Consider the following 27,119-nt stretch of genomic DNA (forward strand, 5'->3'; position numbering starts at 1 on the left):
GCTCGACGAGCTTGGGCGTAGCTCCAGCCGTGCCTACATACACCGGCGCACCGCATCCTTATGCACTCCACTCTAACCATCCTGAGCCATCGTCCCCTTCGGGTGCTGTGGCAGCAGAAAGTATCCGCTTGCGGGGCGGATACTTGTTTGGGCGTGTCCCAGGGCCCCCCCTCTACCAGTTCCATCAAACCCGGCATGCCGCCACGTCCTCGGCCACCGCAGCAAAAGCCAAAGCCCGAGGCGACAGCCAGAAGCCCGGTGCTTCAACCGTATCGCCTCGGGTCCGCACCCCAGAATGGGCCCATATGCCGCTTCAATTGAGCTTGGTCCCAGCGATGTCAAGGCGGCGCAAGACCCGGTTGTTAAAAATCCGAAAGCAGCTCACGGCGGAGGCTGCAGCGGCGGAAACGGGGGGCTGGGCGGCAGCCAAAAAGCTGGAGGCGACGAAGGCCGCCTTGCAGGCGCTTCCAATTCCTCCCGAAGGTGGTTGTTACTTGGGTTGTTACGGCCTTGGATTTGTCTGAGGGCTCCAAATTAAGGTCCCGGGGCTGCGCGGGTACCATGCCCCATAGGGCCATCTGGGGCATCGCGAGGTTTCAGGAGCTCATTGGTGCACCGAAATACCAGAAAGCACGTGGGGGACTGTCGTGTTGTGTTTGTATGGGGAGCGGCTATGAATATGGCTATGGCGCATGGGCATGGTTGTGCAAGGTGCGGTCCAGGTAAAATTAACTTACCAGATTACCTTCCTAAGATGATACATCTGAGCTTCGTTGCACTGGCCGTGATGCACGCTAGATGAGCAGCTGAAGGGAGGCGTGTGGAGCTACCAAATGGCACCAACGCTGCGGTCCACAGTGAATTCATGACTGAGGGTCAGCTTTGCAGCCCTGCGGCTTGGATACAAGGACTTGGAATCCTAAGCTATCCCACCCCAATGCCAGCCCCCGATGTCGTTCCGTATAACAGTCTGCACTATGACTGTTATACGGAACGACTACGCGGCTGCCAATGGCGGCAACGCCAAATCCTGCAGGTTGCCGTCGTTATTGCCTTTTGAGGCCGTTGGTGCTTTTCACATATCGCGTCCCCCTCTGCATGCCCGGCCATGGACCCTAACATTTTGACTGCATGGCGTCCCTAAGCGTCCTCGGTAATCACCTCTTTGGCCACAGATTCGGGCGAGGCGGAGCTGGCGGCGGCGACAACGCCGGGGACATCATTCGAGGCAGCTTGCGCGACAATGAAGGGGCTCTGCCACCGTGGTGTATGCCTGGGTGAGCGCTGCTGGAGCGTTGCCGGGAGGGGCTTGGAACGAAGAAAGAAAACCGCAAACTCAACCAAGACCCCTGGCTGTGTGTGTATGTATGTGTGTGTGCAGCTAGGCATGCATGAAACTGCTAGCTACTTCCCTGCAGCTCGGGAAGGCAGGTAGCGGGTCCAAAGTCTGTCGGGAAGCTCCGGAACCACCAGAAGAAGATCTAGAGAGGCATGAAGGACGAGGGCTTGCCTGACCGCACCCTAGCCCGTCACCCTTAGGCTACGGTGCCCTCAGACCCGACCTCGTGCCTCCGAACTTGACGGCTCGGCTGTCCCAGATCTCGGAGATATTCCGGGTACCCTCTGAACCGTGTGCTTTACTCTTCGAATAAGGATGATGCTGGCGTGTTGGAAGCTGTCGTTATCCTGCTTTGCTTTGAGTATGTCGTACAGCCCCAGCCCGTGCTGCTTCGGGATCATCGCTTGCTGATTCTGGCATCTGGGGTGCTCGTCCCGTTTCCTTAGACGCGGAGAAACACCTCACCCCTCTCTTGCGCAAGGCCTCAACCGCCGGAGAGCTTGCCATGTTTCTGGAGCTTCTCCGCATTAACCACCTGGTGCAGGCGGCTACCAAGCTGGGCCAGCACGGGGCGCTGCATGATACGCTGCACGATGTCCTAGCACAGGTACGATGGCTATGGCATGCATAAGGATGAGAATTAGTAGGGAAAAGCGGATTGCTTGGGAGATGATTGTATTGGATCCATTTGGTCATATCATATGTGTACATGTGCACAGGAATGCGTGCGTCTCCAAACCACGGCACCCCTCCTGGAGCTGTGGAATTCCCTGTACGAGCATGGCATGGAACCAACCAAGAAGGCCGCGCAGGCTGCTGTACAGACAGCAGTGTCGTTGCGTGAGGGCCCGGCAGCGGCAGCGTTGCTGCTGCTTACCGCGCAGTACACCGCTGAACCTCTTGCTGGGACGGAGGCCCCGGCGGTGCTGGGCCTGCTTGAAGCAGGTGCGTGTGGAGCGGAGCGGCTGTTCAGGGGCCCATTCCCGGTTATGGCTACGGCTGTGGAGGACTGGACCTGTGCGCGGGTGAAATGGAGTGGGTCACGGTTTGCCTTCCGGCGCGGCGGATTCGATGGTTTCCCCGCTCGTGTCCACCAGTGGTGGTGAAGCAAGCTGTCACTGCAGATGGCTGCCTGGCTGCCTGGCAGACAGCGTGAAGGCTGTGCGGGTGTATGCTGCTCTCTCTTGGGGCTTTGGGACTTTGGGGCGGGAGGAAGCGTAAAAGCGCCAAAGGAGAGAATAAGCGGGAAACTACGTAAACCGTGAGCCTCAGGTATCATGGACTTCCATGTATTTGCGGTTTTGCATTTCCACCGTTGGACGATGCCTGTGTCCCGACCCCTGCCATAACGCCTGCGCAGAAAGTCCTGAGGTGGCCGCCAAGCTGCGGCAGCGGCTGCCCCAGCTTGGTATTGCGAGTACAACGTGAACGCACGGATGCAAGATTTCAATGCAGATTGTGTACGGTTCCGACATGTGCCCAGCAGGCGGGCGGTGGACCTCGAGGTCTTGGACGAGGCTTTCTGTATATGAGCGTGTAGAAGGGAAAGGAAACAAGAACTGTAAATCTGACTTTATTGATACTCAGAGCAGGTGAATCGGGAGCTGCAGACTTGGAGATTTGGGAATCGGCATAGTTGGTGGAGCCTGGCCACATCTGCTGCCGCGGCGGCGTTTTACGTGACAGTTGTGCGCTGACGCTCGGAGGACGGAAGGGGGTCCAGGATCGTTGCTGCTGATACGGTCAGCAATTACGGTCAGCAATTGACGTGCGCGGTGGAAAGTACCCTGGTTCGGGTTCGTCAACTAGTTAGCATGTTGAGGGTAAGGCGATGCAGGGTGCATCAAATAGCTGTCTCAACCGCCAAGGGCACCCCAGCCCTGGCCCCAAAGAAAACTTGAAGTCTCGCGTCACACTGGCGCTCATGAGGCGGCTGCCGAGTCCGGCAAGGGAGGATGATGGCCGCGTTAGTAACTGAGGTGATGCCCCAGACCTGAGGAGGAAAGGCTGCGCCGGATATACTTCATGCGAGCAACGCCGCAATTAGGGCACCACGAACGTACCTTACACCAAGCACCGAATCAAGTTCAGTTAAAAGCATCCGAATAGCTAACCCTATTTACGCATGTAGCCATCAGTGGAATGGTCATAATCGCCGAAGGGAACAGGATGCAGGGTGCATGTATGCGCGTTCCTCTACGAGCCGCGGTGCTCGTAGAGTAATTGGCCAGCACAGGTGCGGTCCGGAGGACGTCACGAAGAACCCGTACTGTTTGTGGTGCTGCGCAGAGGCGTGTCTGTAATGGGTAGCCAGTTTTGCGCGGCTTGGCTTCGGCCCTACATTGCTGGTGAGCTGACATGAGATCTACGCACTGATGATCCTTATAAGGGATCCACCGTAACAACATTCATTCATTCGTACAGATAAAACGCCTGGATTGCTATTAAATTCTAAGCCTAGCATGTTGGTGGTCTGCAGCAAGCATGTTAATGCAAGCCTCCTTGAGGTGCGATGATGCGGTTCCACTTGACCCAAGAGGACCGAATTGTATTCCTTGGACCAGTTTGATAGCGGATAAAATTCAGTAGACCCAGATTACGGCTTTGCCGTTCCGATTCCGTTTGAGTCTATATAGTTTGGTATTGGATAACTCAGATCAACGTGACCCAGGTCAAGTCTTCGTTTTTCTCCGGTCTTTGTTCTTGACGTCTATAGGAATGTTTCGCGCATGTAGGTCACAGGCTGATTGCCTCTGGTGTTTGCTGAGCGTTTTCCCCCAGCCGAGTTATTGCTTCCGATCATTTTCACCTCTGTAAGAATATTTCCATCTAGGCAAAGCCTGAGAAGACCTCTCGATAAGGTCCGTTTTAGGCCAGTTGCCAGGATCAGCAATCAAACCGAATCCACATAAGCCGCATGAATGCTAGTCCGTATCTGTGCATGTCCTAGCCGCTACCTGAATGACCACCAGACATAACATGCATGCCATGGTCAGGCCTTCACTAACCTACAGGACTAGGTATGACTGATGTACTTTGCCGGCGACTGCGCTGTCAGGTAGTCAGACCCATGGTGGTCTTAAAACATCCACTATGACCGACAGCCGCGCATAGCGTGTAGCGCATCCCGAGGATTAAACAAATCAGTGACCACCGTGATCACGAGCTCCAGTAACGTGCCAGTTTAAGTCTCTTTTTCGCTGAATGCCTTGCACGGCACGTACACAGCTCCTTGCCAGCGCCATCGGTGTCACCCGTTTTCGGGATAACAAGGAATCAAGTATCGTTGCGCAAAATTTGAGAGGAAGCCTTCAGTTAAGGTTGAAACTTATAAGAAGTTTGCGCAACGAACACACCAAGAAGATAGTTGGATTGCATGTTTGAAGACCGACGACAGAATACTTCCCCGAAGAAATAAGAGATAACTGCCATGATTGCCATCATGATTCAATGCTTCAGTTGCTGTCCTCAGCGTCGTGCCCGCTTCTGTTTTGTAGTACAGTTCGCAATGCGTGTACAACACGACGGATGAAACTAGACTGGTGTTTGGCTAAGATTTGCTCATAACGATTGTCCTATTTATATTTGTCGTTTTCCTGATGACCGCTTCACACGAGGACCCATTTTCCGACATGTTGTAGGTTCCTGTAGGTTGCGCTTAGTGATCAGTCACGTCACAACTATTGCAGCATTTCGCAGTTTTTTGCGCTGCGTGCATGTGTTATTGCTGAGACAACTTGAGTTCAACAACTACCGGAGCGGCAACAGAATTTACCTAGGAGGTTTTGCATCAAGAGGCTATCAAATGCAAAGATCAAAAGCTTTTGTATTTGTTTAGCGAGCTCAGCATTAAGTTAGCGCTTTATCCTGCACGGCGCCCCACCTGACAGCGTTGTCTGCCCTCGGTGCGAACATGGAAGCCCTACAGAGCAACGACCCAGCTTTCCTAGAAACGGTAAGACATTTCTATGCTTCAAGTGTTTGTCCAAAGTAATGTTTTTGCAGCTCGAACCCAAGCTATGCTAACCTTTGCGCTTTTCTATCACACGGACTCTCGGGACATACTGAGAATGCAAGAGGCTTTATGCTTGGTCTTCATCCTGATGCCCGTTACACTGTGGCATGTTGTGCAGTGCCATCGGTGGTTACTGTTCCACTACCATTGCAACGACTGTGGACAGTCCAAGGACACCTGCGAGTACGGCAAGGTTTGCTCGTACGGCAAATCAACATTCATGCACGTCCAAGGATGTGCGCGGAACGAATGTGCCTTTCCCCGGTGTGACTTGATCAAGGCCATCCTTCGTCACCACCAGGCTTGCAAGGTGGGTTGTCTGAAACGCTGGCTCAGCCATGGCCGCGTCCCCGCCAGGGTTCTTTAATCCACGTGACAAGTTTTGCTCTCACATCACAGCATAAGCGAGATTATATGAGCTAAAACGCGAAATTTCGCGCCATAGCGTTACCTGCCAGCGATGATTCTATATCTGTAATCTCCCCCCCCCCCGCGCGGAACTGTAGGACGAGACCTGCCAACTGTGCTCACCGGTTTACAAGTACCAAGCACGCAGTAAGGGGCCCAAGCCACAGCCGCATTCGCCGTTCATGGGTGAGGCGCCTTCACCAGTATCCACAGCGAAGCTGCCGCAGCCGCAGCAATCAATGCCGGTGCAGATACCAGAGACGGTGAGAGGCAACACCTGCAGGGATATCAATCCGAATCGGACACAGTCACTGCCATTACCCGAGCAACCTCCTCTGCATCAGCCGCACCACGCGGGCATGCTGTTCGAGGCTCGTCACCGGGAGCAGTGCCAGCTTTCCAGCAGCTTGCGTCGGAGCTCATGGACGCCCGACGCTACGGCAAGCGAATCCGGCGGTGGCTGCACCCTGGCGAATGCGCCTTCCGGGTCGCTGGAGGCTGCTGCAGGGCTCCAGCGGCTGCACCTCGAGAAGCTTCCACAGCAGCAGCAGCAGCAGCAGTGCACGGCCAGCAGTAGCCGTGTCTCGCCGCCACCGCAGCCCTCTTCCCCGCAGCCCACCGCTACGTCCTTGCAGCACACTGCAAGCAGCAACAACTGCCTTGATATGGCCAGCAGCCGGTCCGATCTCTCAACGCCGGTGGGGTGTGTGTCGCGTCAAGAGCCGCCACAACCGTTGGGGCTTATAAGACCTGGATCCGGTCAGATAATCGCCGACTTGGGCACGCAGCAGCAGATACCACAGGAAACGGCACGGCCTTTAATAATAAGGGACCAGCAAAAAGGTACTATTTACGGCGCAAACAGCCTTGCAGTCCTGCTACAGGCGCCACAGCAGCAGATACAGCAGCAATCGGTTGCCGTTGCGCATGCCCTGCAGCAGCCTCATAACGCTTCGCTGCCGCACAGTCAGCAGCAGCAACAGCAGCAGGTGATTGGATGGCAGCCACAGTCTCCGTTATCCCTCGCCCCGCATGCCGTCATCGCACCGAGCCCTCCGCAGCATTTTGGCGTCGCCCCGCAGGCACTTGCCGGGAGGGGGGGATGCCTACCTGGCCCTGGGACAGCATTTGTACATGCCAGCACTTCCCCAAATCCAACTCAGCAGTACGGCACCTACATGCAGAACTTGCATCAAAACCAGCAATTTCCTCGCCAGGCGACTGCCGGTGTGCCCTTCGCCATGATCTCCCCTCAATATTACGGCTCTGCCGTTGACCAAGCGAACAGGGCAGTATTGTCACAGTTGCAGCAGCAGCAACAGTCGCAGCAGCAGGTACAGTTTCAGCACCCCCATATGCAGCTGATGCAGGGACAGCTGCAGGCGTCGGGGCTTGTGGTGGGATCCGTACCTCAGGTGCCAGCTGGTTCAGGGCTATTCATGACTCCTGCCGCTGTGGCCGGTGTTCCGACCGCCGTGGCGCCCAGCAGCGGTCTGGTAGCAACGGACAACGGTGCTGGCCCGGGGGCAGCCGCGCTCTGGGGAACGTTCCAGCTATCAGGTAACGGTCCCTATTCATCAGTCCGGACGGTAAACGGAATAGAGAGAAATAGGGAAGCTGTGAAGGTGCTGGGTGCGGATGCTTGGCTGTATTTGTTAGGTTCTGGCTATGTGGCGGGGCATGATGCTAGCAAGGGAACTGCGCGGACACGACGATGCCACAATCTTCTTCCACGGCCTCAAATTGACCAGGCCGATTGCTGGCAACCTATGAGGACACGTGTCGTGCTTCTCCATACCCCGGGCGGTGTGGGGGCCGCATCCACATAGGGCTTTTGTCGAAGGCGCGGACTCGTTGCGAGGCGTGCGGCTGCGAACGAAGAAACGATATTTGTGTCCAATTTGTTCCAACGCATCTTGTCTTCCGCATGCTTCTCGTCCTTTTGTGTTGATAGTGCAGTTCCGTTGAGCGTTAAGCTTGCTCCGCCCTCGCAGGTCTGCCACCGCCCCAAGTGGTGCAGGCGCATCAGCAGCTGCAGCAGCTTCAAGGGCATTTCCCAGCGGGGAACTACGGCAACACGGCTACGTCCGTGCTGTTACCGCCACAGCTGACTGGCGCTTCGTGAAAAGAGACTTAACGTTGCAAGGGCCATGCTGGACCGTCCTGTAAGCGGTAACTTACTCCGGCAACGGCGCCCTTCTGTAAAGTGTCGACTCAGCATGTTCGCAACCAGACGGACTGCACCAGTCATGGGCCAATCACTGCTGCGGTGTAAGAGGGAGCTGCTCTGTGGCTGCTATCAATATTGGGGGCAGTCAAAACCGCTGCTGGAATAAAACATTTAAGTTTGTTTGGTAGTCTTTGATGGAACAGTTAGCAGGATGGCGATCGACATTGTCTTTGGCCTTATTTTCCGGTGATTTGGCCTACTTGTCGTATGTTCAGACACCTCGATAATCCTCTCACTTTCAGTACTTAGAAATGTCTCATGTTGTACCAGGGGGGCATCATGGAGGCTGCTTTCCGGGACGGTAATGGTTATATAAGTAGTGCTGCTGCTGTTACGGTTGTTACGGCAGTACCATTAGGGTTTTAGGGTTTTTATACGGCTGTTGCGCTGTGGAACTCTCCGTTGCATGTTATGTCCCCGGTTTACGGTGAGGCAGCGGCCACTGAACGGCGGATTGAAACACAAGGGCGCCGCAAACCCAACAGTTTACAACATCTGCCTCCTAGTTCCGGGATGGCGTTGCTTTGGGTCCTTTCCTGTCTGTGGCGCTGGCTGCCTCGTGTGGCAGAGGCGCATGTTGTGGTCGAATTATGGATTTCACCCGAATGCTGAATTAGCCTCTGATGACCGCCTGCTTTCCCAAACTAATTGCCGTTGTATGTTGTTATTGATTTGGAGGTTGATATTGCATGGCTGCTGCACTGACGTGCTCAGTCACGCGACTGCGAATGGCCGTAACAGATCGTACCGTCTACGGCTGGCTGGATGCCTTGTAGTCGCATTAGAAAATCATATTGTGCTATGTAATGGACGTGTGGCGAGGCATTCCGTCATGACGCCAAGGCCTGGAGGAGGCCTGTTGTTTTTTGGTGCGAGTTGAGTACGTTCAAATTACATCTCGTGTTGTGTATATGTGACTGTATGTGAGGGTCGGCTGTTTTTATCGTCAGCGTTTTCAAGGGCAGTACAAGCTGTCACATTTAAAGTGGACATTTGAGCAAGGGGCCCAGGGCACTGAGGTCAATCATGGCGAAAATCATTTCCACGTGACTCAGCCATGCGGCGATGAGTTTGACGCATTCCATGCTGTCGTTGGGATGTCGTGGCAGGTGGCACCAAATAACATACGGAATTTGCGCAGGAATACTTTTTGGGTTATATGGCTTACCATTGCACTGAAGCCGTGCTGATAGCCTGCCGGTTGTACGCAAGTGTACTGTAAGCATCACCTTACGCGCTCGTTCGATAGGCCACACGTCCCGTTCTTCCACATATAACTGCTCACGAACGCTTTTCTAAAAGAAGCTTCAGCAGTTTACAGTAAAATTTGGCTATCTTTGTCCGCAAGGTCCATGTGTTTGATTCGTCTCGTACGGGCAACGTTGAAGCAATGAAATATATCTTCTTGCTGATTTTGAATATGCAATTCATGTGACTTCAGAATTAGAGTCAACTGTGGAGGTCTTCAGCTAAAACATTTAGGAGGCTCTTCCTTTTACAGTCTTGCAAGTATGCGTCCCGGAGAAAATAATACAACAGTAGTTGATGTACGAGGTGTGTGGTGCATGAAAGTATCCCGCTGCCGACCTTCCTACGGGAGTCGGAGGTTCTCCAACCGTGAGTGTAATTGCCCCTGAGGCGGCTATTCCGCTCCGTTTTTACACAGAAACGCAGCAACAATCATACTTTACCCTAAGAGAATTCACTGGCAGTAAGTAGGCTTAGATTCATGACTGCGTAGTGGTACTCTCTTGGTTGGTGGTTTGTTACTGTTTTTCGTACGGCATGACTGCCGCCTGCTGCCGCGTTAACGTACCCACGTTTCTTGTCTTGGTGACGAAATTTTTGTCTGATCAATCATTGATGGGCTCTTGAGGGTACGCTCATGTCAACCCTTGGTGCACCGTAGTAGAATTGGCTGGCACATGTCCGGCGACGCATTCCAGGTGAACGCCACGAAAGCGTGGTGCCATGACTGATGTTTGCATTACGACCTCAGATCCATTGAAGGAGCCTGTTTCGTTTTCTCGGGAAAATGACCAGTGTCCATCGGCGACAGCCGATGATGCCGGAGCCGGTTCATTTCCCGAAATTGGCAATGTATCTAACCTAAACATCAAATCTACGACAGAATTAGCCCGTGAGGCGGCTATTGGGGCTCCTGCAAGAGTAAAGCGCGCAAACGGTAGGTTAGTTCCACGGTCCCTACTATGGGCACCATGCTCGAATTATTTCGCGTGTGGTAAACATCATCTGCATGTAACCAATTGCATGTCTATACATACAGCTTCCTCCAACAATGCGCTCGTTTTCGTGCTGGTTATCTTCAAGCGGAGCTTAAACACGTCTGGCCCCGACGCCCATATACGCTTGGCAATGCAGGCGACCCGGCCAACGTGCTACGGGCCCTTGAGAATCGACACCGTTGGCTTCTGTTTGCGCAGCACTGCTACACCTGCATTCGGATAGATGGAGATTGCGAGCTTGGCAGGCTCTGCACGTACGGCAAGAAGACGTTGAAGCACGTGGCGGACTGCAAGCGCAATGACTGCGTTTACCCTCGGTGTTCCCTGCTCAAACCGCTGCTGCAGCACAGCAGGAAGTGCCAGGTGGGCGCGGAGTTTCGATTAGACAACGATGGATGCGGAAGGCCGCTCGACTCCGCGTCCATTTCTTTTCAACAGTCCTTGAAGACCGTTGTGGAGGGTCCTTGGCTTGAAGGAGGCAGAAAGCCGCAGGCTAAAGATTTGACCAAATCAGCTTACTTGCAATTGTGCTTACGTTTTTTTCGCCAAACATATTTTGCTTGCTCGTATATCGTCTAAATTTTGGAGACCGGTAACCGGCCTGTGCGAGCGCTGTTCATGAAGCAATTGCGTTGCTTCTTTTCGCTTCATTTCATCGTACCTTTCGTGCTCCTTCATTTTACATTGGCGTATCAGATGCCACTGCATGCGCGTGTGAATGCACTTCTTCACACGTCCGTTTCTAAATGCGTGAAGTTCGGCCGCTTGCGCCCTGGAAGGCTTGCCTTCCCCCTTCGCTGTCCCGCTGACATCCAGTTCCATTCGCTTTGCCTCTTCCCTTCTGCAGTCATCCACTTGCGCCATATGCGTCCCCGTCTGGAACTACATCCAAAAGGACTTGCAGCAGCAGCAACAACAACAACAACAACAACAACAACAACAACAACAACAATGCTTGCAGGTACAGAAAGAACAACAACAAAAGCAGCTGCCCCAGCCGAGAGGAGCTACGTCCCCACCGTCCGCATCCTGGGCGCCTCCGCCGCCTGCTGGTACCCCTCCTGGAGCAGCTTCAGCTTCTTTGGCCGGGGTTGCAGAGCGGCATGCAGCGTCGGACACTGCCAGCAGAGCCCATGGGGGACCGCCTAGCGAACCGCAACTAGCTGCATCATCGGAACGTGTTCCTAATGTCACAGCTACGTGTGGCGTGGGGGGGCCCTGGCCTAGCTGCTCCACGGGGGGGGTGCTCACAGCCAGCGTTGCAGCAGCAGGGGAGGGACTCGGCTTGGTTGCCGATGTGCACGGCAAATCGAGCGATGAGCACCACCACGCTGGTTGTAAGGAGCTGCAGCCGCAGGGAAAGCAGCCACAGCAGCCACAGCAGGTGCGGCGAGCAGGGGAGGCGACGCAGGTAGTGGGCGTTAATTTAGAGCAGGCACAGCTGCTGCTGACCCAACAGATGCATTCCTTGCATCCTCAACAGCAGCAGACACAGCAACAGCAGCAGCAGCGACCACGACTAGCCCAGGTGCAGGAGCACGTGCAGGCACAGAAGCCGCAGGAACTTAGTCATCATCATCAGCAGCAGACACAGCAGTTTACGGCCGCAGTTGCCATCGCACCGCCTCTGCCATCACCAGCCCCTATGAGCTCGGCCAGAACAGCTCGGTTCGTTGGTGTGACAGCAGGCGGCCCTCTGGCTCCGTACGGCCTGCCACCGTACAGCAGCGGCAGCGGCATTGCTCCACCGATCGGGGGCTCCACTGCGGACGCAGCCGACAGATCTAAATCAGGAATCACCATAACTGCAACGCCGCCGCAGCCCATCTCCGTGGTCAGCTGTGCGGTAATGCGCCCGGCGCAGCCGGGGGCTCCGGCGAACCAGCCGCAGCTAATGCAGCCGTATCCTCCCTCGGCCCCACTCGGGCATTTCTATTCAAACCTCCCTCAGCATTACTCGCAGGGCCCGCTTGCAACGCCGCCCTCTGCGGTTCCTATGGCTCATTGGGTGCCGCTCACGAGCCTAACCGCGGTATCCGGACCTGCAACGGCTGCGCCAATCCATTCTGCTGCCCCAGCCAACGGCAGCTGCAGCGGCAACGGCGGCCTTCTCGTCACCAACGGCGCCGCAACCGCAACATCAACCACCGTGGGGACCCCGGCAGCTGCGGCGGGGCTGTGGCCTAACCCGGGAGCCCTCCGGTCTGGCCCAGTGGCGTTGTACGGCTTCACAGCAGATGTCATACGTCCGGGCGTGTTGGGTGCGGTGCCGCCCCAAGGTTCTGCGCACACATTAGAGCGGTACGGGCATCCGTATGCGCTGACTGGCATAAACGGCGGCGGTGCAATACCCGCCGCTACAGCTGCCGGTGCGCTCCCCATGCAAGGACCGCCGTTTATACTGTGGCCGGGGACTTCACATCACGCAGCAGCAGCAGCAGCGTCGTCGGCGTCAGCAGCGGCGGCGGCGGCGTGTATTGCGGCTACTGCAGTTCCTGGCACGCCACAAAGCCACCATACAGCGCAGCAACTAACCCATCCGCCACATGCCATCGGACCTCCATGCAGCGCGCTCCTTGGTGGCGGAGCGGCAGCGGCCATGGGCATCGGAGGGGCCGCTGCAGCGGCGGTGCTGCCGCCGCCAGGGGTGCCGCCGAATACGGCCCCGTCCATCGTGGCGCCGCATAACCTGCCCGCCCACACCTTACTTTTCAACCCCCCACCTGAATTGACAGCCGGAGCAATCAGCACCGTGAGCGCGGCCGGGAGCGGGGCCATTGCGGGGGTCGCCGCTCCCATGCCGCCGGGGCAGGCGACCGCCGGCCCCTCCGAGGCTGCATCCAGCGCTGCTGGCGGTGGCAGCACCCTGCCTTCGGAAGTAACGACGGGGGCGACGCCGTGGAGCTACATGCTACGATAGCTAGTAATTTGCCTCCAAGGGCTGCTTGCATGTACATTGTGAATACGTTGGAATGGCTCGAGTGAGCCCACCACCTTGCGATGATGGTATTGTTGATGCTGGTGCTGGTGCTGGTGTGGTAAATAGTCGTGTGCTACTTTCCAACTCTGACTGACTGCATTTCGTTTAATGTCCTGTTGCCCCTGTTGTTCATGTGCCGGGTTCGTAACGTTATGTGACCCTCTGGACCAGTCGCCGGAGAGCTTAGGTTGGTTTTGCTACCCCATGCCCTCCGGGAGAGCATCCACACATGAGGCACCCACAGGACAGTCGGCAGCTCGGCTTCGGAGCCCCCTCGGACCCACATGCGCACACATGCGAACAATAGGTAGGTCTGCTCGCTGGTGGACATCGGTGGCGGCAAGCGATGCACACAACAAAGCTGTACGGCGGGAGCTTTGTTATCCGTAATTACACCGCCTCTATTCGTGCGTACCATGCGAGTGGTCAGATATGGCAGATGGGACCGTCGCTCTGCTAGGGCCCGAAAAGGGGTTGTATGTTGTATGTACGGCATGCACGGCATAACTCGTACAGCGGCTGGGCGTGTCTTTATGCATACACGTACACGGCGCAGATCCGTGTTGAACTGTGTGGTTGGTAGCACTTCTACTGCCACCGCTGCTACACTGCCAGCGTGCCGGCATGGGATCTCAGGCTAGGGACTACTATCTCGGCGGTCGTGGGAACCGCACGTCTGAGTACCCTGAACGCCGAACGGATACATTTCACAACGGAATACCAGAGACCGGTCGCTCCGCTGCTGCTGTTTGTATGTTTGTATGTCTGTTTGTTTGGATTTTGTGGAGGTAGAGGCTGCAGTAAGTACCAGTGGCATACGAGGGACTGCTCGTCGAAACTTAGGGTTTGCGCTTCGTGAAATGAGATGCGACAGTCGTTTGGTTGGGCCGGTTTCGGAGTTTTCTAACTGGACGGACGGGTCTGTGACCGCTGCTGTGGTGGCCCCCCAGCTGCGGTCGATTCGGTTTCAGGGAATACCTACCTACGGTACCTCAGCAATGCACTGATTGCCGTGGGGTGCCAGTTGTTTACCAGTGTCAATGACGGGATGATGCTGGGCGGCATGTGCGCGGCGGCTTGGTCCTTTGCGGTGTCGAGGTCCTTTGCGAGGTGTATCGTTTGCGCCAACAGGCGTTGCGCCGGCCTTTAAGCACTATTGAGGAATCGGGTCCCGGAATTCTGCACCGGAGGCCGCAAAATGCCTCGGGCACCTTGAGGGCTTCGCAGCGGCGGAGCTGCAAAGCCGCTGCTGCTGCGGCTGGTTTGGAGGAAATTCAATTGGCCGTTGGATCCCGAGGATCTGGCTGCTGGTATGCCTCCACTAACATAGCACTCGTGTAGTAAAAATCCTGCCTTGGAGTATATATAACATGTCTGCATGTGATCGTGGTCATTTCGCCCTGGCAGGCAGCCCCTCACACCAAATTACTTCTGTACATTCTTTTGGGCCCGTATAGTTGTCTGTCCGATGGGGATCCCTTACTTAGATGCGCACTGGATGGCGTTGGCACCACGGGATTCGAACTCGGCAACAACCGGTGGCCAGATTGTGGACATGGCCTCCAGGTACGATGCGGAGGGAGCTCACATACATACAGGAACAGGTTCCGCAAGCCGTGTGCGGGGCTCAGCAGGATTCTGGGCGGGAGGGTGTGGTGTCGCTCCTGGGTTTTCAGCCATCAGCCTTGTTGTGCATCCCGCCCTCCGTCATGTTTGTTGGAGTACTGTATTTGCGTGCAGCGTGGGGGGTTGGCCATGGGCCTCTGGACGCGGCGGGGCTGTTCGAAGTGAGGATGAGGGAGGGGCCCATCTAATCACCGGCGTGCAGGCACGTGCACGGTGGCAACGCGCACGCCTTGATACGGCTCCTGGAGCGTATGGCCTACTTTGGCCTTGTGGGACTTGTGCGCAGCGCGGGTGGCGGGTAGAGTCCTGTTGGCCAGATCGTGACACCAAGTAAATCGGAGATTGGCAAATAAGTTCGCCAGTAGTTGTTGATGCGTTCGCAAATTTGCTAGTAGCTTGTTGGTCACTTCCTAGCTTCCGGTTCCATGCAGCCCCTCCCTGGACTGGGTTTGGGCCTCTGTTGTTGTGGCCCCATCGGTTGTTGTCGTTGACCGGAATTCTCGTTACACGGTCTACCGTCCTCCGTACCTGCTGTCGTGCAATATCTCCAAGAGGTCGTTACGATTGGTGGATTGCAGTACTGAAAAGGATTGCTGAAACGCGCATTAAACGTGCTGGCTGCCAAGGATTATGGCAGCGGCGCGGCTGAGTCTCAATGTTGAGCGCAGGGGTGGGTGAAAAGGGAAGAGTGATGGCCATTGGCGCTCGCTCCCAGAGACGCGAGGGTGGGGACCTTGGCCGCAGGGCCTTACATCTCTATTCAAGCCATCCAGTGTTGCAGCTCTTGAGGGGCTTGTTATATGTTCCCTTCTTTACCCTTACCCTTCATGCAGTTTGCGGTCTGCTTGCGTTCGCATTCATTGGCTAAAAATAGGCTCGTTGACGAACCAAGTGCGCACGGTGTAACACGTCGTGGGACCAAAGCTGCCAACTGGGTGTGCCTGACAAAGCGCGCGAGGGCGCCTCGTCTCGGTGAGTGGTTGATATTCCGGTAGACCCCAAAAGCTCCTCAGTGATGTGCATGGTGCAGCGAGCATTGAGGAGGTGCTAAGGTTCTTATGTATCAGGGCCTCCACCTATGAGGCCAAAGCCGGCGTCAGTCCGTAATAACAATGCAGATGATGTAAAGATGTGCACTCGTTCATTCAATCGATCAAGGTGACCGCGCTTCAGGGTGCCTGCGTGCTTTACTTTGTTCTTAACCACCAGCAAGGGAACCCTAAGTGCATTGTTCTTGTGAATTGATGGAGCTGCAGGCGTTACAACTGAACAGCTCAAATTGGTGGGTCCGTGTCTTGGTTTGACCTGGTGACTGCTTGGACGGTGCGGCCTAGTCGATAATGGTGCAAACGGGCATGATGAACTGAATCTAGCGTCCCCCTCCAGGCAAGAAATACACGCACACACTCACACACACGTGCGCTCAGGCAGGCAGGGAGGTACAGGTACGCTGATACGCAGGGAGAGCAGGGAGAGCAAAGCTTTAAAAGTAGACGTAATTGTTGGGCTGGCATGGTGTGTAGGCCTTTCCCTGGGGGATGCCCCTGCCGGACCAGTGGTGTCCTTGCTGTAACAGGGCTGCTCGTGAGAATGGAACGTTAGACTGGTGATGCGGGCAAGTTCATGACCCCCTTCCACAATGCTGAAGGGAATGCGGTGCCCCATCTCCAACCGAAACGCACATGGTCCTCTGTAAGTGACTTACATCAAGAAGGGCGATGTGGAAGCGTGCCGGAATGCGGTAGTTCATCAGAGCCGTGAGGTCATCCGTGCCTATGCTGCGCCCATCTGCACGCCGTCCCGCACAACGCCACCACCACGTCTGTCGGTGTCCTATGGCCTCTTAATCCCAGATACGACATCGTCCAGCGTCAAGAAAGCACAACGCCAGTACATTCCTACTCTGCTGCCATGGGTCGCCGAACGCGAACATTTTGGAAAGACAGCAAAAAGCAGTCATGACCAAATATGATTTAGAGTACGTGCACAGTCGTCGTTTTGCCAGAGGAATTAAGGTTATTCGGAGGGATCCGGAAGGGCCCGCAAAGGCATGGCGTGGTGTTTTTAACTTCACAACGGCAATAGTGTTGACGTTCGTGGCATCCCCTCCCCCGGGCTAACAGGCTGGCTATGCGCGTGCACGTCAGGGTGCGTTTTGGCCCCGTCTGTGGGTCCCTTCACTTGTCCACAGTATCTGGCTAAACAGGGTTTCTAGTTTACCATAGTACGGTAGTTTAGACAGTTCGATTGCCTTGGCATGATATTCGTATATGGCATAATAGCTTACCTTGTGTGCTTTCTGTTATTTGCTTATTCCGGAGAGTCTTTGGGTGGCCTTTGGGCACCCAGCTCTTATGGGTTCGTTACACCTTTGAAGGGTAGCGCAACTCAAGGTGTAGCACATACACACACACACACACACACACACACACACACACACACACACACACACACACGCACACACACTCATTCTTGTCCAAATTTGAGAACGAGTATCGGTAAGCCCATCCTGGGGTCCTTGCACGCGGCGTGGGGATGTCAGGTACCGAGGGATGGGTGCGGAATGGACGTGGCTCTGTTGACGAAGGCATCAAGGCCTCGTCCAGTTGAGCAGTATCAAACCTGCCGAGGACCATCCCTTGTATACTTTCGATCCTACAGCTTATTTGTTGTGGCGATGGGCAGGCAAATCACAGCCACGCAAAAGAGCAAGCTATGCCGACCCTTATATGGAGTTACAACAGCAAAATGGTGCAGTCAGATGCATAGCAGAACCGTGCATGCTTAGTATGCTAAAAGATATTTTCCTCCAAATCATCTAGGAGATAACCTGGATATTCTCTTGGCAGGGCCCTTTGGACCTTGAGCCGAGACGGATAGGCAGGCATGACAGGCAGGACCAGTAACACTCTACTGGCACACCAACAAAGTTGGCAGACACATTGCACAAGCATATGTATACACATGAAATTCAATAATGGTTGTGAATAATACGCACATGTGGCAGTTTCTCCTTTTCGTGCGCTGCCGTACCGTGACGATGTTAAAAAGTCCGTTGGAGACTTTCAACTCGGCGGGAACGCAAGTTGAAGTGACTCTGCAGGGGTCGCTTGGCACCTATCCATGTCACCACCTGCCGCTTCTTTATCTTCACACCTTGAGCTAGCCTGCGAACGTGACCGTTTCGCGGCGGCATCCATTTTATTGTCAATGTCACACGAGGAACCGCCGCAACCTGACGTAGAAACCTCAGATGAGCAACATAATTCAAGTGATGCAGCAAATGCGAATCGTAAAGGTGAGCTCGGGTGCTCGAGGGTTTTCTGACGTGTAAGTTGGACACCAGCATTCAGGTCCTTCATGTCCAGCTTGTGTATCGACAGGCCAGCCTTGGACGGAGGAGGAACATTTGGCCTTCCTTGAGGGGCTGAGGAAGCTTGGTAAAGGGAATTGGCGGGCCATCGCTAAGTCATTCGTTCCTTCTCGGACTCCTACGCAAGTTGCGAGCCATGCTCAAAAGCACTTCATGCGTATTGCTGGGGCTACGAAGCGCAAGAGCCGCTTCACTGCATGGGAAGTCGAGGTGCGCGCGTTTGGGAGAATGTCCATCCACTGGTGGTTACTGCATTTGGAAGGTTTCCTTTTTAAATATTCCATGGAAAATTTGGTCCAGCGAAACTGCCTGTTGTCGTGCGGCACCCTACCGTTTCGAGCCGGTCAACGAGGTTCACTGGTATGGTGTGGATATCGTGCATTGCAGTAGTAGTTTCTTGTACTTTTAGGTCCCAGGTCCTTTATGCGAGCTGACGTTGTACTCTTTCTCGGACAGCTTCACTATGCGCAAGCATGCGCGAATTTTGTTGTTGCTTACCCCGTGCCCAGACTACCTTGGTTTTATTTTATCTTGTCGGCATCCAGGTGTTTAATCCACAACACTGGCCCTTCACCTCTGACATCGTCCGTTTCCGGTTTCATGTTTTGCAGGTTGGTGTACCTGCCAAGACTGTGCAAGCAGGCGATTCGCCGCAGCTGCCGCAAGAGAATGCGCAGTGCCCACAGCAACCGGCGAAGCTTCAGGCTTCGTCATACCAGGGAATGGTGGCGCCGTTTCCGGCCATGCCTTTCCCTTTCATGCACCCAATGATGTTTGGTTTTCCCGCACCGTTTTTCCCACCGTTTTTGTGTCCGCCGCCAGCGTTCGCCGCTTCCGCCCTGAGCGCAATGCAGAAACAAGGTAAGCTGCTTATCAGCACATATTAACCGATTGACACTGTTATTAAAAAATCTGAAACGCACAAGATCAGTACGCATTTCCAGGTACACCCAAAGAAATACGCATGGCTTACCCGTGTATTGGACATTTGCGCAGGAAGCATGCCTATGCTGTTGCCGCCGATGTTTCCCATGGCTGCGGCGATGATGGCAATGAATCCCTTCTGCATGGCCCAGCAAATGACAGCGGCAGCCCAGGCTGCTGTAGCGAATACTGCTGCAGTCGTGCACGCAGCCACAAGCTGCGGCTGTACGACGGCCGGTACGGGGCCCACCGCCACGACTGATACCGCTAACTCGGACGACGTGCCGCGACGGACTCTTCCAGCGCCGCCGGGCAGCCCTCCAATATGCAAGCCGGAAGCACTACATGCACGGCCATCAGCAGCGGCGGCGGCTTCAGGAGCTGCAGCGGTGTTACAGTGTCGAGTACCGGGGAATGTCCAGAGCAGGATAACTGCGTCAGGCGGGCCTGGCGAGGGTACTTTGCCACGGGCGCCAGTCAGCGGCAGCTTAGTTGACAACGATCCCTTGCAGCTGCTCGCAGCTGCAGCCGCGCGGCCAGATGACGGCGTTGGCGCTTTCCACACCTCGTCGCATTCGGCGTTTCGCCCGCCCCAGGTGTGACCAGGCACATGTTTGCTTGGTTGTTTTCGCTGCGTGGATGCCTACAGGAGCATCCTTCCCATGACCCTCGTTATGCGTAATCCGTTAAGCCCGTTTTGACTGAGATCCACGGCGGATCTGTTGGTCCTGACATACAGGAGGCGGAAGCAGAGAGTTGAAGCACCTGGGACACTTGGGCGCTACCTGCTGGCAATCGTTGTCAGGCGGTGCTCAACTACTGCGGCTTTGAGCCGACCGCTATTTGGATAGCCGATGAGGCTTTTTGGCCTGCGGCGTTCTGCTGCAGCAGGCGCGGGCTAACAGCCGCGAGTGGCAGGTCCGTCGGCTGCTGGCTTGCGGGAGCCTGTCAGCAGGCATTTATACTCGCACAAACGGCATCTTTTTCATTTCCTAGCCTTGAGGCCCAGGACTGCATGTAGATTTCCGCGCATTCCTTGGTGTATTGGGAAGATGCGCAGATGTTGATCTAGCGCGTACTGCAGCCTACTGGGCAGACGGTGCTTTCCTCGCGTCTTGAGCGAACGACGGATACGCTCGCCCGTTTTCAAGAGCGCGCAGCCTCGATTACGGGCGAGGCACTGAATGGTCTGTGGGCGTGTCCAGTTGCTTGCGGTACACAGCCGGTTGTTGATGCAGCTCTCCCATGTCTTTGGGGGTTGATGGCATTCGTCTTAACGGCGGTGCCCAGGGTAGCAATGCGCCTTAAGAATTTACGATACCCACGTTGCTTTGTGACTGTTTTAACGGTGGGATGGTGTCGGCAATCCGGGTCCTGCTGTTTGGGGCGCACGGTGCCTTTGTACCAGTAGCCGATTAAAAAGTTGTTTGTTCGGCATCGCTGCCGTGTCGCGTCGTATAACTGCAAACGGCGTTTTGAGAGCATCTGTATGATTGTACCCTGAGTTGTGGACAGACAGACATAGCTTCTACATGGTTGACGGACACTATTACATTCCCATTGTCGTAGATGACGCGAATCTCACCCTGTGCCCTGAACCCTCGAAGTGGGCGTGGCCTGTTGCGCAGTTGTCCGAAGGCCAGCGACATGTATCTCTCCCGTGCGCCTCTGCCGGAAGGTGGGCCTCAACGCGATCCGACTAAGTCTGCGGCGTGTCCAGTTGGCGGTGTGTAGACATGTTGACATGCAGTTTTGGGGTGTAGTGGGGGTCTGTGGACTGTACTGTGAGGCCACCATATTCTTCCGTGGCAAAAGCCACTTCAACCTGGGGCATCTGAGTATATGCAGTCCTGTACAGAAGCTGGTATGTTGAAAGGTCCGGCATGGATTGTGGTGTCGCCGGTGCGCAGGCTGTACCTATCGTTGTGCACGAACATTGGGTGCGCGGCGGTTCCTGCACTCCTGCGCTGAGCAGCAGGTGTTGCTCATTGCTGTTGTGACGGCGAGGTATGTGGCAGTGGCGGTCCGTGCTGCGACATGCCTCGTATTTCCGTCTATTCGTCATTCTAAGTCTACTGGAGAGAATTTAGGGAGCCCTGCGAACCTTCGGGCGGGCTGCTCTGGCTGTGCTGACTGTTGGAAGAATGGTGATTGACCGCGTGTCCATTTTCGAAGCGTCGGGCGCATGAAAAGTGTGATGGAAAATCGGCGTGCTGTATTGTTTTTGCCGCCAACGACGATTTATTTAGTGTTCGGTTGGTTCACTTCGCATATGCCGTTGGATGTTTTCGTTACCTGCATAAAATGATCGGCAGGTGCGCTTGTGTCAATTGTTTTTGGAGAGAAAAGGTGCAAAGTAAGTTGAGCGCGCAGTAGCAACAGGACAAGAAAAACAAGTGCAGGAGACTACAGCAGCAGCAACATCATGGTGAAATTGTTGGACGCAATTTGTTATTACTGGTTTGAGCATTTCGCGGGTATTTTGGTGAAAATGATTTCGGCGCAAGTGCGTCTGGTATAATTCTTCCTTGATTGTGACTAATGCGCCGGAATGTGTGAAGTAATGTTCGAAGCAGAGGCGCAAGTACCATTTGGAGATGTGGGCCCCACAATAATATTAATTGTGACCTTGGACTATCCTTTGCATTGTCCACTTGGCCCGGCTGTATGGCAGCGGGCAATGTACGGGAGAGGTGAGGGAAAGCCACAGGCGACACGGTGGTCTGCTTGTAGAGGCGGCTTCATCCAGTTGGCCTCTCCTTCATGGGTGGAAGCTTTATTTTGCGCCTTGTACATAACGTAGCATAGCGCGCACGGTGTTGCGGGGTCGGCCAATTTCCAAGCTGCTAATTCAGCGCTTTGACCAGTGGCCATTGTCAGAGCGTACAACTTAAATTTGGCGTTGTTACTGTTGTGGCTGGATGTTGTCTGGACCGCGGGTGTAAGCCGCATTTGACCATTGCAGCGGCTAAACCCGGGGGAATGCATGGATGATTGAGGCTAACGCCTGGACGTGAGGGGCGCTAAGGTTTGCAGGCGAGTGCGCCGCAGGTTTTGAAGCTCAGTGCGCCTAAAGACGTGGTGGGGATTCTCCACCTCCGCGGCAGCAATGCGATTTGCTGATTCCGGATGGACGAGAGGAACAATTCTTGCCCGTCCGTTATGCGGCTGGTGCTGAAGTTGGAGGATCTGTGTGGGTTATGCGGCATGCCGCAAGGGGAGCTGGCTTCCTTGGGCTGCACCTAGCGTTCGACTCCTGGACGTGGACGTGTAGCTGTCCAGCATCTGTGCTGGTTTCGGTATAGGGCATCTTACTTGGACGCGAATGCGTTCCGGCGTGCTTTGGCGTTTTGGGGCATCTTTCCCAAAACGTACCCCAAAGCTTGGAGATGGAAGACGTACATTGTACAGCATCACGGTGTGAAATGCTTTCTGGCTTGCTGAGCAGCTGCACACCGCTGAGTACATGGAACCATACGACACCACCATCATAAGAGTTGTGACGTTGCATGGTTTACGGAGTGGTTTGACTTTGACATGCATGGACATCTTGGAGCCCAGCCCCTCCCGCGGGTCATGGACGAAGTATCTTTTGACATCATCCGCAAGTTGCTATTACAGGTTAGGTTACCAATGTGTGTGTTTCGACGAGTGCGACTGCGCTTTATCGGACGGCATTGCACTTTCGACCGTGTAACCCCCGCCTGCTTTCCTGTGTAAGGAGCCAGATTACAAGAGAAGTGTAAGGAGCTTACAGGTCTTTCAACATTCATCCAGTGGTTTTCGAAGGTCCGGATGACCCAACCCATGACCCATTAAAGGATTCACATCTGGCCCTATCCAATGCGATAAATTCACGTCGACATAACAGGCAGTCAATGCTTAGGGACTGAGTTTGTTGAGTGTCACATGGGTCCGTAGAGGGCGACTGGGACAATTTCGGTTCCTGCTTCCCTATTTCCATCCTGCAGCAACACCAAATGCTAAGCAGCGGCTTCATCGTATGCATCCAGCAAGAATTGTCAACATGCCTGAGCCGATAACGTCCTTTGTATGGCGTTAGGGTATGCCGTAAGTTACACGCAGAATACCTAACATCGCGCGATTATTCTTCAGGACATTCCACCATTTTGCTGTTTGTTCTCTTTGGAACTTTGAGTCGTTTGGATTGTTGAAACCTCGCCTGCAAGCTTTTCCATGTGTGTGATTCTGTGTGATACACGCGTGCGAAATGATGGCAACCCCGATCTTAAGGTCATCCACGGATTACGGCCTGGGTAAATTGCGTGTTTTAATTTTCAAGCACCACAGACGTATTGCCGACATGCCCCAATACGGCTATTTCTAGGCTGCTGAGCTGGCCTTCCAATTTTGTCATATATTTTCTGACCGACGAAGTCGCGCCAGCCAGGTATTTTTTGGCCAAGTTCCTGTGCATCAGTTCAAGTGCCTCAGCAAACTTCGCACGGCGTGTGGGTGCCCTTGGCATGAGGTACAACATACAGTATTCGTCCGGATGAACATTACCCCCAAGCCGCCGCTTGCACTGCAGGGTAGGGAAATTTACAGCCATGGTGCCGCTCCTTGCCATTCTGCCGCAACCTAGCAACTCCCCTCGTGTATAGCGGATATGGCTGTCTACAGTGTAGACTCCTAAACTACATAAGAGTGTCTACAGAGCAGGCCTCTTTCCCAACAGACCACATGGGCTGCACCGCATCGGCATCAATTATTAATGAGGCCCTGGTCCTGACTAGCAGTTGGGCGTTAGCTCTCTGTCTGTCGGACGAATGCCTGGACAGCCAGCCTAGCTAGTACATTCTCCCAAGTTGTCTAGCGCGTGATGGGTTTAGGCAGGGACGCCTTTTAAAGTCAAGGTAATGCTCCCATGGACTACAACCAGGTTAGGAGTTCTGCCTGAACAGCACAGGCCATATCTTACGGAGACTTACGGAGCAGGCCGCACTACCTGTCCTTTATACTTTGAGGTACCCTGGTACATAGCAGACTAGGCTTTTCAGCAGAGGTCGCTAGCTAGCCCTAACGGCGGGAAGACGAAAAGACGAAACGTCCCGCAATATTAGGACAGTTTTGTAACTAGAGTCCCGCATTGCATGGATACTTGGGATCGTAGGGGATACCGCACAACGAGAAACACAGGACGGACATGAATCATAACCGAGTTAACGACTGATTGGCGGTGCAGCTTAACCGTGACGACCGTGTAGAGGTCGCTACCCGTCTTAATGGAGAGTTACTGTGCCATCCCAAGGAGCTCTCCTCAGTCATGGAGATAAGCGGGTTTCATGCTATTGCTCCTGCCCGAGATGCTAGCGCTGCAAGCAAGCGCATACACAAAAGGATTAAAAGCGCATTCGAACGGGATAGGGCTCCGTTGGAGCGGCCTTTAGGATGTCTTATCGGATATCGGTAAATTGAGCGCATAACACAGCATTCGGTTACTCCTCTCTAGTCGGAGTTCATGTCCTAAATGTGCAGAAAGCCGGTACGACACAACATTTCTCATCCCGGTTAAAAATGTAAATGGCACACCTCTACAACTACTGTAGTTATTCTCGGTAGGACAGGAATTTCTTGCAAGGATGCAGCGGTCTGCTGAGGTTGTGGGCGCGTTGCATCGCGCCGGCGCGCTCCTGGGCGCGCCTAGCTCTGCTCGGAACCTGAGCACGCTGGTGGAGAAGTTCACTTTCGGCAGGCAAGCTGCGCAGATGTCCGTGCTTCATTATTGTCCGTCAAGGTGTCGGGATACCATCAAGAGTGTGCTGTTTGCAGTCCGGTGGACGGTCCAACATCCAGCCTTGGAAGCAATATTAAGATCAGCGCCAAGGCAAGCGCAAAGGGCGTTGATGTGTCGGTGTCAGCCGGGGCCGGAAGCGCAAAGGCATCATACGCATCGTCGGATTTGCGCAAAGTGGCAGCAAAGCCGCTTGTTCTTCAGGATGTTACCAGGTCAGGTTTGGCGAGTTTTGGGCTGGGAAGTCACGCACAGTCTTTGGGGGACACAACTCACGCTATGTTAGGCATGGGCGAAGCTGAACCATTTCGTAGTGACGTTTACATTTTCATGTCTGACTGATCTTTTGCAGAATTTCCACAGCCCACAGCTCTTTCATGAGCTACTTGCTGTCCCTGACGCATGAGCGCTACTCGGTCCTTGCATCTTGGCCGGACTTTACCAAGGCGGTAAGTTTTGCGTTCGGGCTGGGTTCCCTGCAAGGAAAAGCTGTCGGGGTGGGGGGCAAAAAACCAGCGGAACGTGCCCTGTGACAAGGCTTGCAGACAAGGTTTCAGATTGGGGGTAATTCAGGCCACGGTTAACTTCCGCTGGCCTGTTCCATTCGGTCAGGGCCAATGGGGTATCTACTTGGCAGCGCATGCAGTGCAGTGTGTGTACGTATATGTACGTGCTTATGGAATTTAAGTGCCGTGTGCGTTGGGCCCTCCTCGGAATAGCAGGAGTATTGACGTACTTCCGGGTTGTGGCCCTGAGCAGTAATATGGTAGGGATTGTGCCACACCATTGAGCCAGCCTCGTGCCACGAGCTTGACGAGCCATTTATGGAGGTTCTTCCTGGGCTCTTAAGGAATGCACATGGTCATAGTAGGGGCGAGCGGCTGGTTAATAGGGGATCCATGCTGGGAAATTAGCACCATGCATGGCTGTTGCATGGCTGTCTCTCGAGCACCATGAGAGGTCTCTTAAGATTTTATGATGTAACTGCGTTCACATCTCTGCTGCCGTCTCGAACGACCCTGCTGTTATATGCACCGCTATGGTGTTGCGCAGTACGGCAAGGACTACTACTACCGGGCTCACCCTGATGATCTGCGGAAGTTCTACTCGATGGTGGATGAGTTCCATCGCATGTGGGATGTGGTGACGGAGTTTGGAAGCCTCTCGGGTCTGGCAGGCCAGCTGGTGCCAGGTGGGTTATGGATAGGGGAGATGTCAGTTGATGTTAATTTTACATTGTTGGCAGTTGCGGCGCACGGAGTTCATGACGCCGCAGGCCCCGCGTACTCCCAATTAACTGTACATGTACTTAAATGGACTCGCGTTGGTGCGCACATCGAATTTGTACCTAATTTATGTCGCCCTTCTCCTGCCCTACCCCTGGTTCCAGGCTACCGCGTGCGCCGCCATAACACGGTACACCCCGCCTTGGGACCGGCTACTGCGGACGGCGCAGTGGTGCAGTTCCTTTTGGCTCACGGCAAGTGAGGCACATGCTGTGGTGGACGCACCAGTGTGCAGTCACGGGCTTCATGGACTGAGGATGGTTGCTTTGCAATGCGGTATACATGGCAACTTGCACAGGCTAGTTGTTTGTTGCCGCAGCATGGCAGCATACAAAGCCAAAACCCGAAATGCCTGGGAATTTCTGTCGCAAACGAGAATGCTCGTGTTTAAATTTGGAGCCCGTGGCCCTGTGGAAGACCGTGTCTGTGAAGCATTTTTGGAATTGTTGTGACGCGAGGATCCTGTGTGCCGCGTGGCTGTGCAGCTGAGGTGCGGGAATGAATCTGGTCGCAAGAGCTGCTGTGGTGCACGTGGTCTGCTCAACCGCTTTTCATGCGGTGCGTTTAAACTGTGACGTCGCCATGGCGAGCTGTGGATATTCCCTTGTTGGAATTTTCAGAGGGAAACACCAATGGAGGTTGAAGGGTTACTACTATCCTTTTCGCAGAAAGCATATCTCAGAATAGCATTACCGAGTAACGCCATGCAATGCAATATCAGGGTCATTGACCCAGAACCACGGTTCTTTAACCTCGATTACTGCAATCCTTAACAACACAGCCGCAGTGTTAAGGCGTTCACGTAGCGGACAAGTGCGAGGTCTCCAATAAAGCTGAGCGAGCAGGGTGATGGCCGAGCAGCAGGTGACAGTTTGTACCGCAGTTGGCCTACCGCTAGTGCGGATGCCATCCGAGGCAAGCTGAAATGATTAAAGAA

At 54.5% G+C, this 27,119-nt stretch overlaps 5 protein-coding genes across 5 annotated transcripts; all 5 read left to right on the plus strand.

The window, feature by feature from the left end:
* Window positions 1–335: 335 nt before the first annotated feature.
* On the plus strand, window positions 336–2,767 carry VOLCADRAFT_97080 (uncharacterized protein; the record flags this gene model as incomplete). Its single annotated transcript, XM_002956042.1, has 6 exons — window positions 336–483; window positions 1,176–1,277; window positions 1,540–1,616; window positions 1,821–1,946; window positions 2,098–2,284; window positions 2,700–2,767. 6 exons carry the CDS (start codon window positions 336–338, stop codon window positions 2,765–2,767), a joined length of 708 nt encoding a protein of 235 aa, XP_002956088.1.
* A 2,485-nt stretch (window positions 2,768–5,252) lies between these two features.
* Window positions 5,253–7,887, plus strand: VOLCADRAFT_97081 (uncharacterized protein; the record flags this gene model as incomplete). The annotated part of the gene is made up of 6 exons (XM_002956043.1): window positions 5,253–5,294; window positions 5,473–5,664; window positions 5,861–6,025; window positions 6,107–6,460; window positions 7,178–7,322; window positions 7,757–7,887. 6 exons carry the CDS (start codon window positions 5,253–5,255, stop codon window positions 7,885–7,887), a joined length of 1,029 nt encoding a protein of 342 aa, XP_002956089.1.
* A 516-nt stretch (window positions 7,888–8,403) lies between these two features.
* VOLCADRAFT_97082 (uncharacterized protein) lies at window positions 8,404–13,158 on the plus strand (the record flags this gene model as incomplete). Its single annotated transcript, XM_002956044.1, has 5 exons — window positions 8,404–8,419; window positions 10,375–10,601; window positions 11,086–11,199; window positions 11,722–12,539; window positions 12,807–13,158. The coding sequence occupies 5 exons, from the start codon at window positions 8,404–8,406 to the stop codon at window positions 13,156–13,158; spliced, it is 1,527 nt and encodes a 508-aa protein (XP_002956090.1).
* A 1,558-nt stretch (window positions 13,159–14,716) lies between these two features.
* VOLCADRAFT_97083 (uncharacterized protein) lies at window positions 14,717–23,747 on the plus strand (the record flags this gene model as incomplete). Its single annotated transcript, XM_002956045.1, has 11 exons — window positions 14,717–14,784; window positions 16,272–16,289; window positions 16,968–16,992; window positions 18,089–18,142; window positions 18,829–19,078; window positions 19,664–19,737; window positions 19,947–20,059; window positions 20,770–20,819; window positions 21,052–21,148; window positions 21,816–21,834; window positions 23,694–23,747. 11 exons carry the CDS (start codon window positions 14,717–14,719, stop codon window positions 23,745–23,747), a joined length of 822 nt encoding a protein of 273 aa, XP_002956091.1.
* A 955-nt stretch (window positions 23,748–24,702) lies between these two features.
* asa7 (mitochondrial F1F0 ATP synthase associated protein) lies at window positions 24,703–26,895 on the plus strand. Its single transcript, XM_002956046.1, has 6 exons — window positions 24,703–24,857; window positions 24,935–25,111; window positions 25,249–25,345; window positions 25,950–26,088; window positions 26,287–26,376; window positions 26,668–26,895. Exons 1-6 carry the CDS (start codon window positions 24,745–24,747, stop codon window positions 26,682–26,684), a joined length of 633 nt encoding a protein of 210 aa, XP_002956092.1. The 5' UTR covers window positions 24,703–24,744; the 3' UTR covers window positions 26,685–26,895.
* The last annotated feature ends 224 nt before the right edge of the window (window positions 26,896–27,119 follow it).

The sequence above is a fragment of the Volvox carteri genome, assembly GCF_000143455.1.
Source record: "Volvox carteri f. nagariensis unplaced genomic scaffold VOLCAscaffold_57, whole genome shotgun sequence".
In the NCBI taxonomy this organism is placed as follows: domain Eukaryota; kingdom Viridiplantae; phylum Chlorophyta; class Chlorophyceae; order Chlamydomonadales; family Volvocaceae; genus Volvox; species Volvox carteri.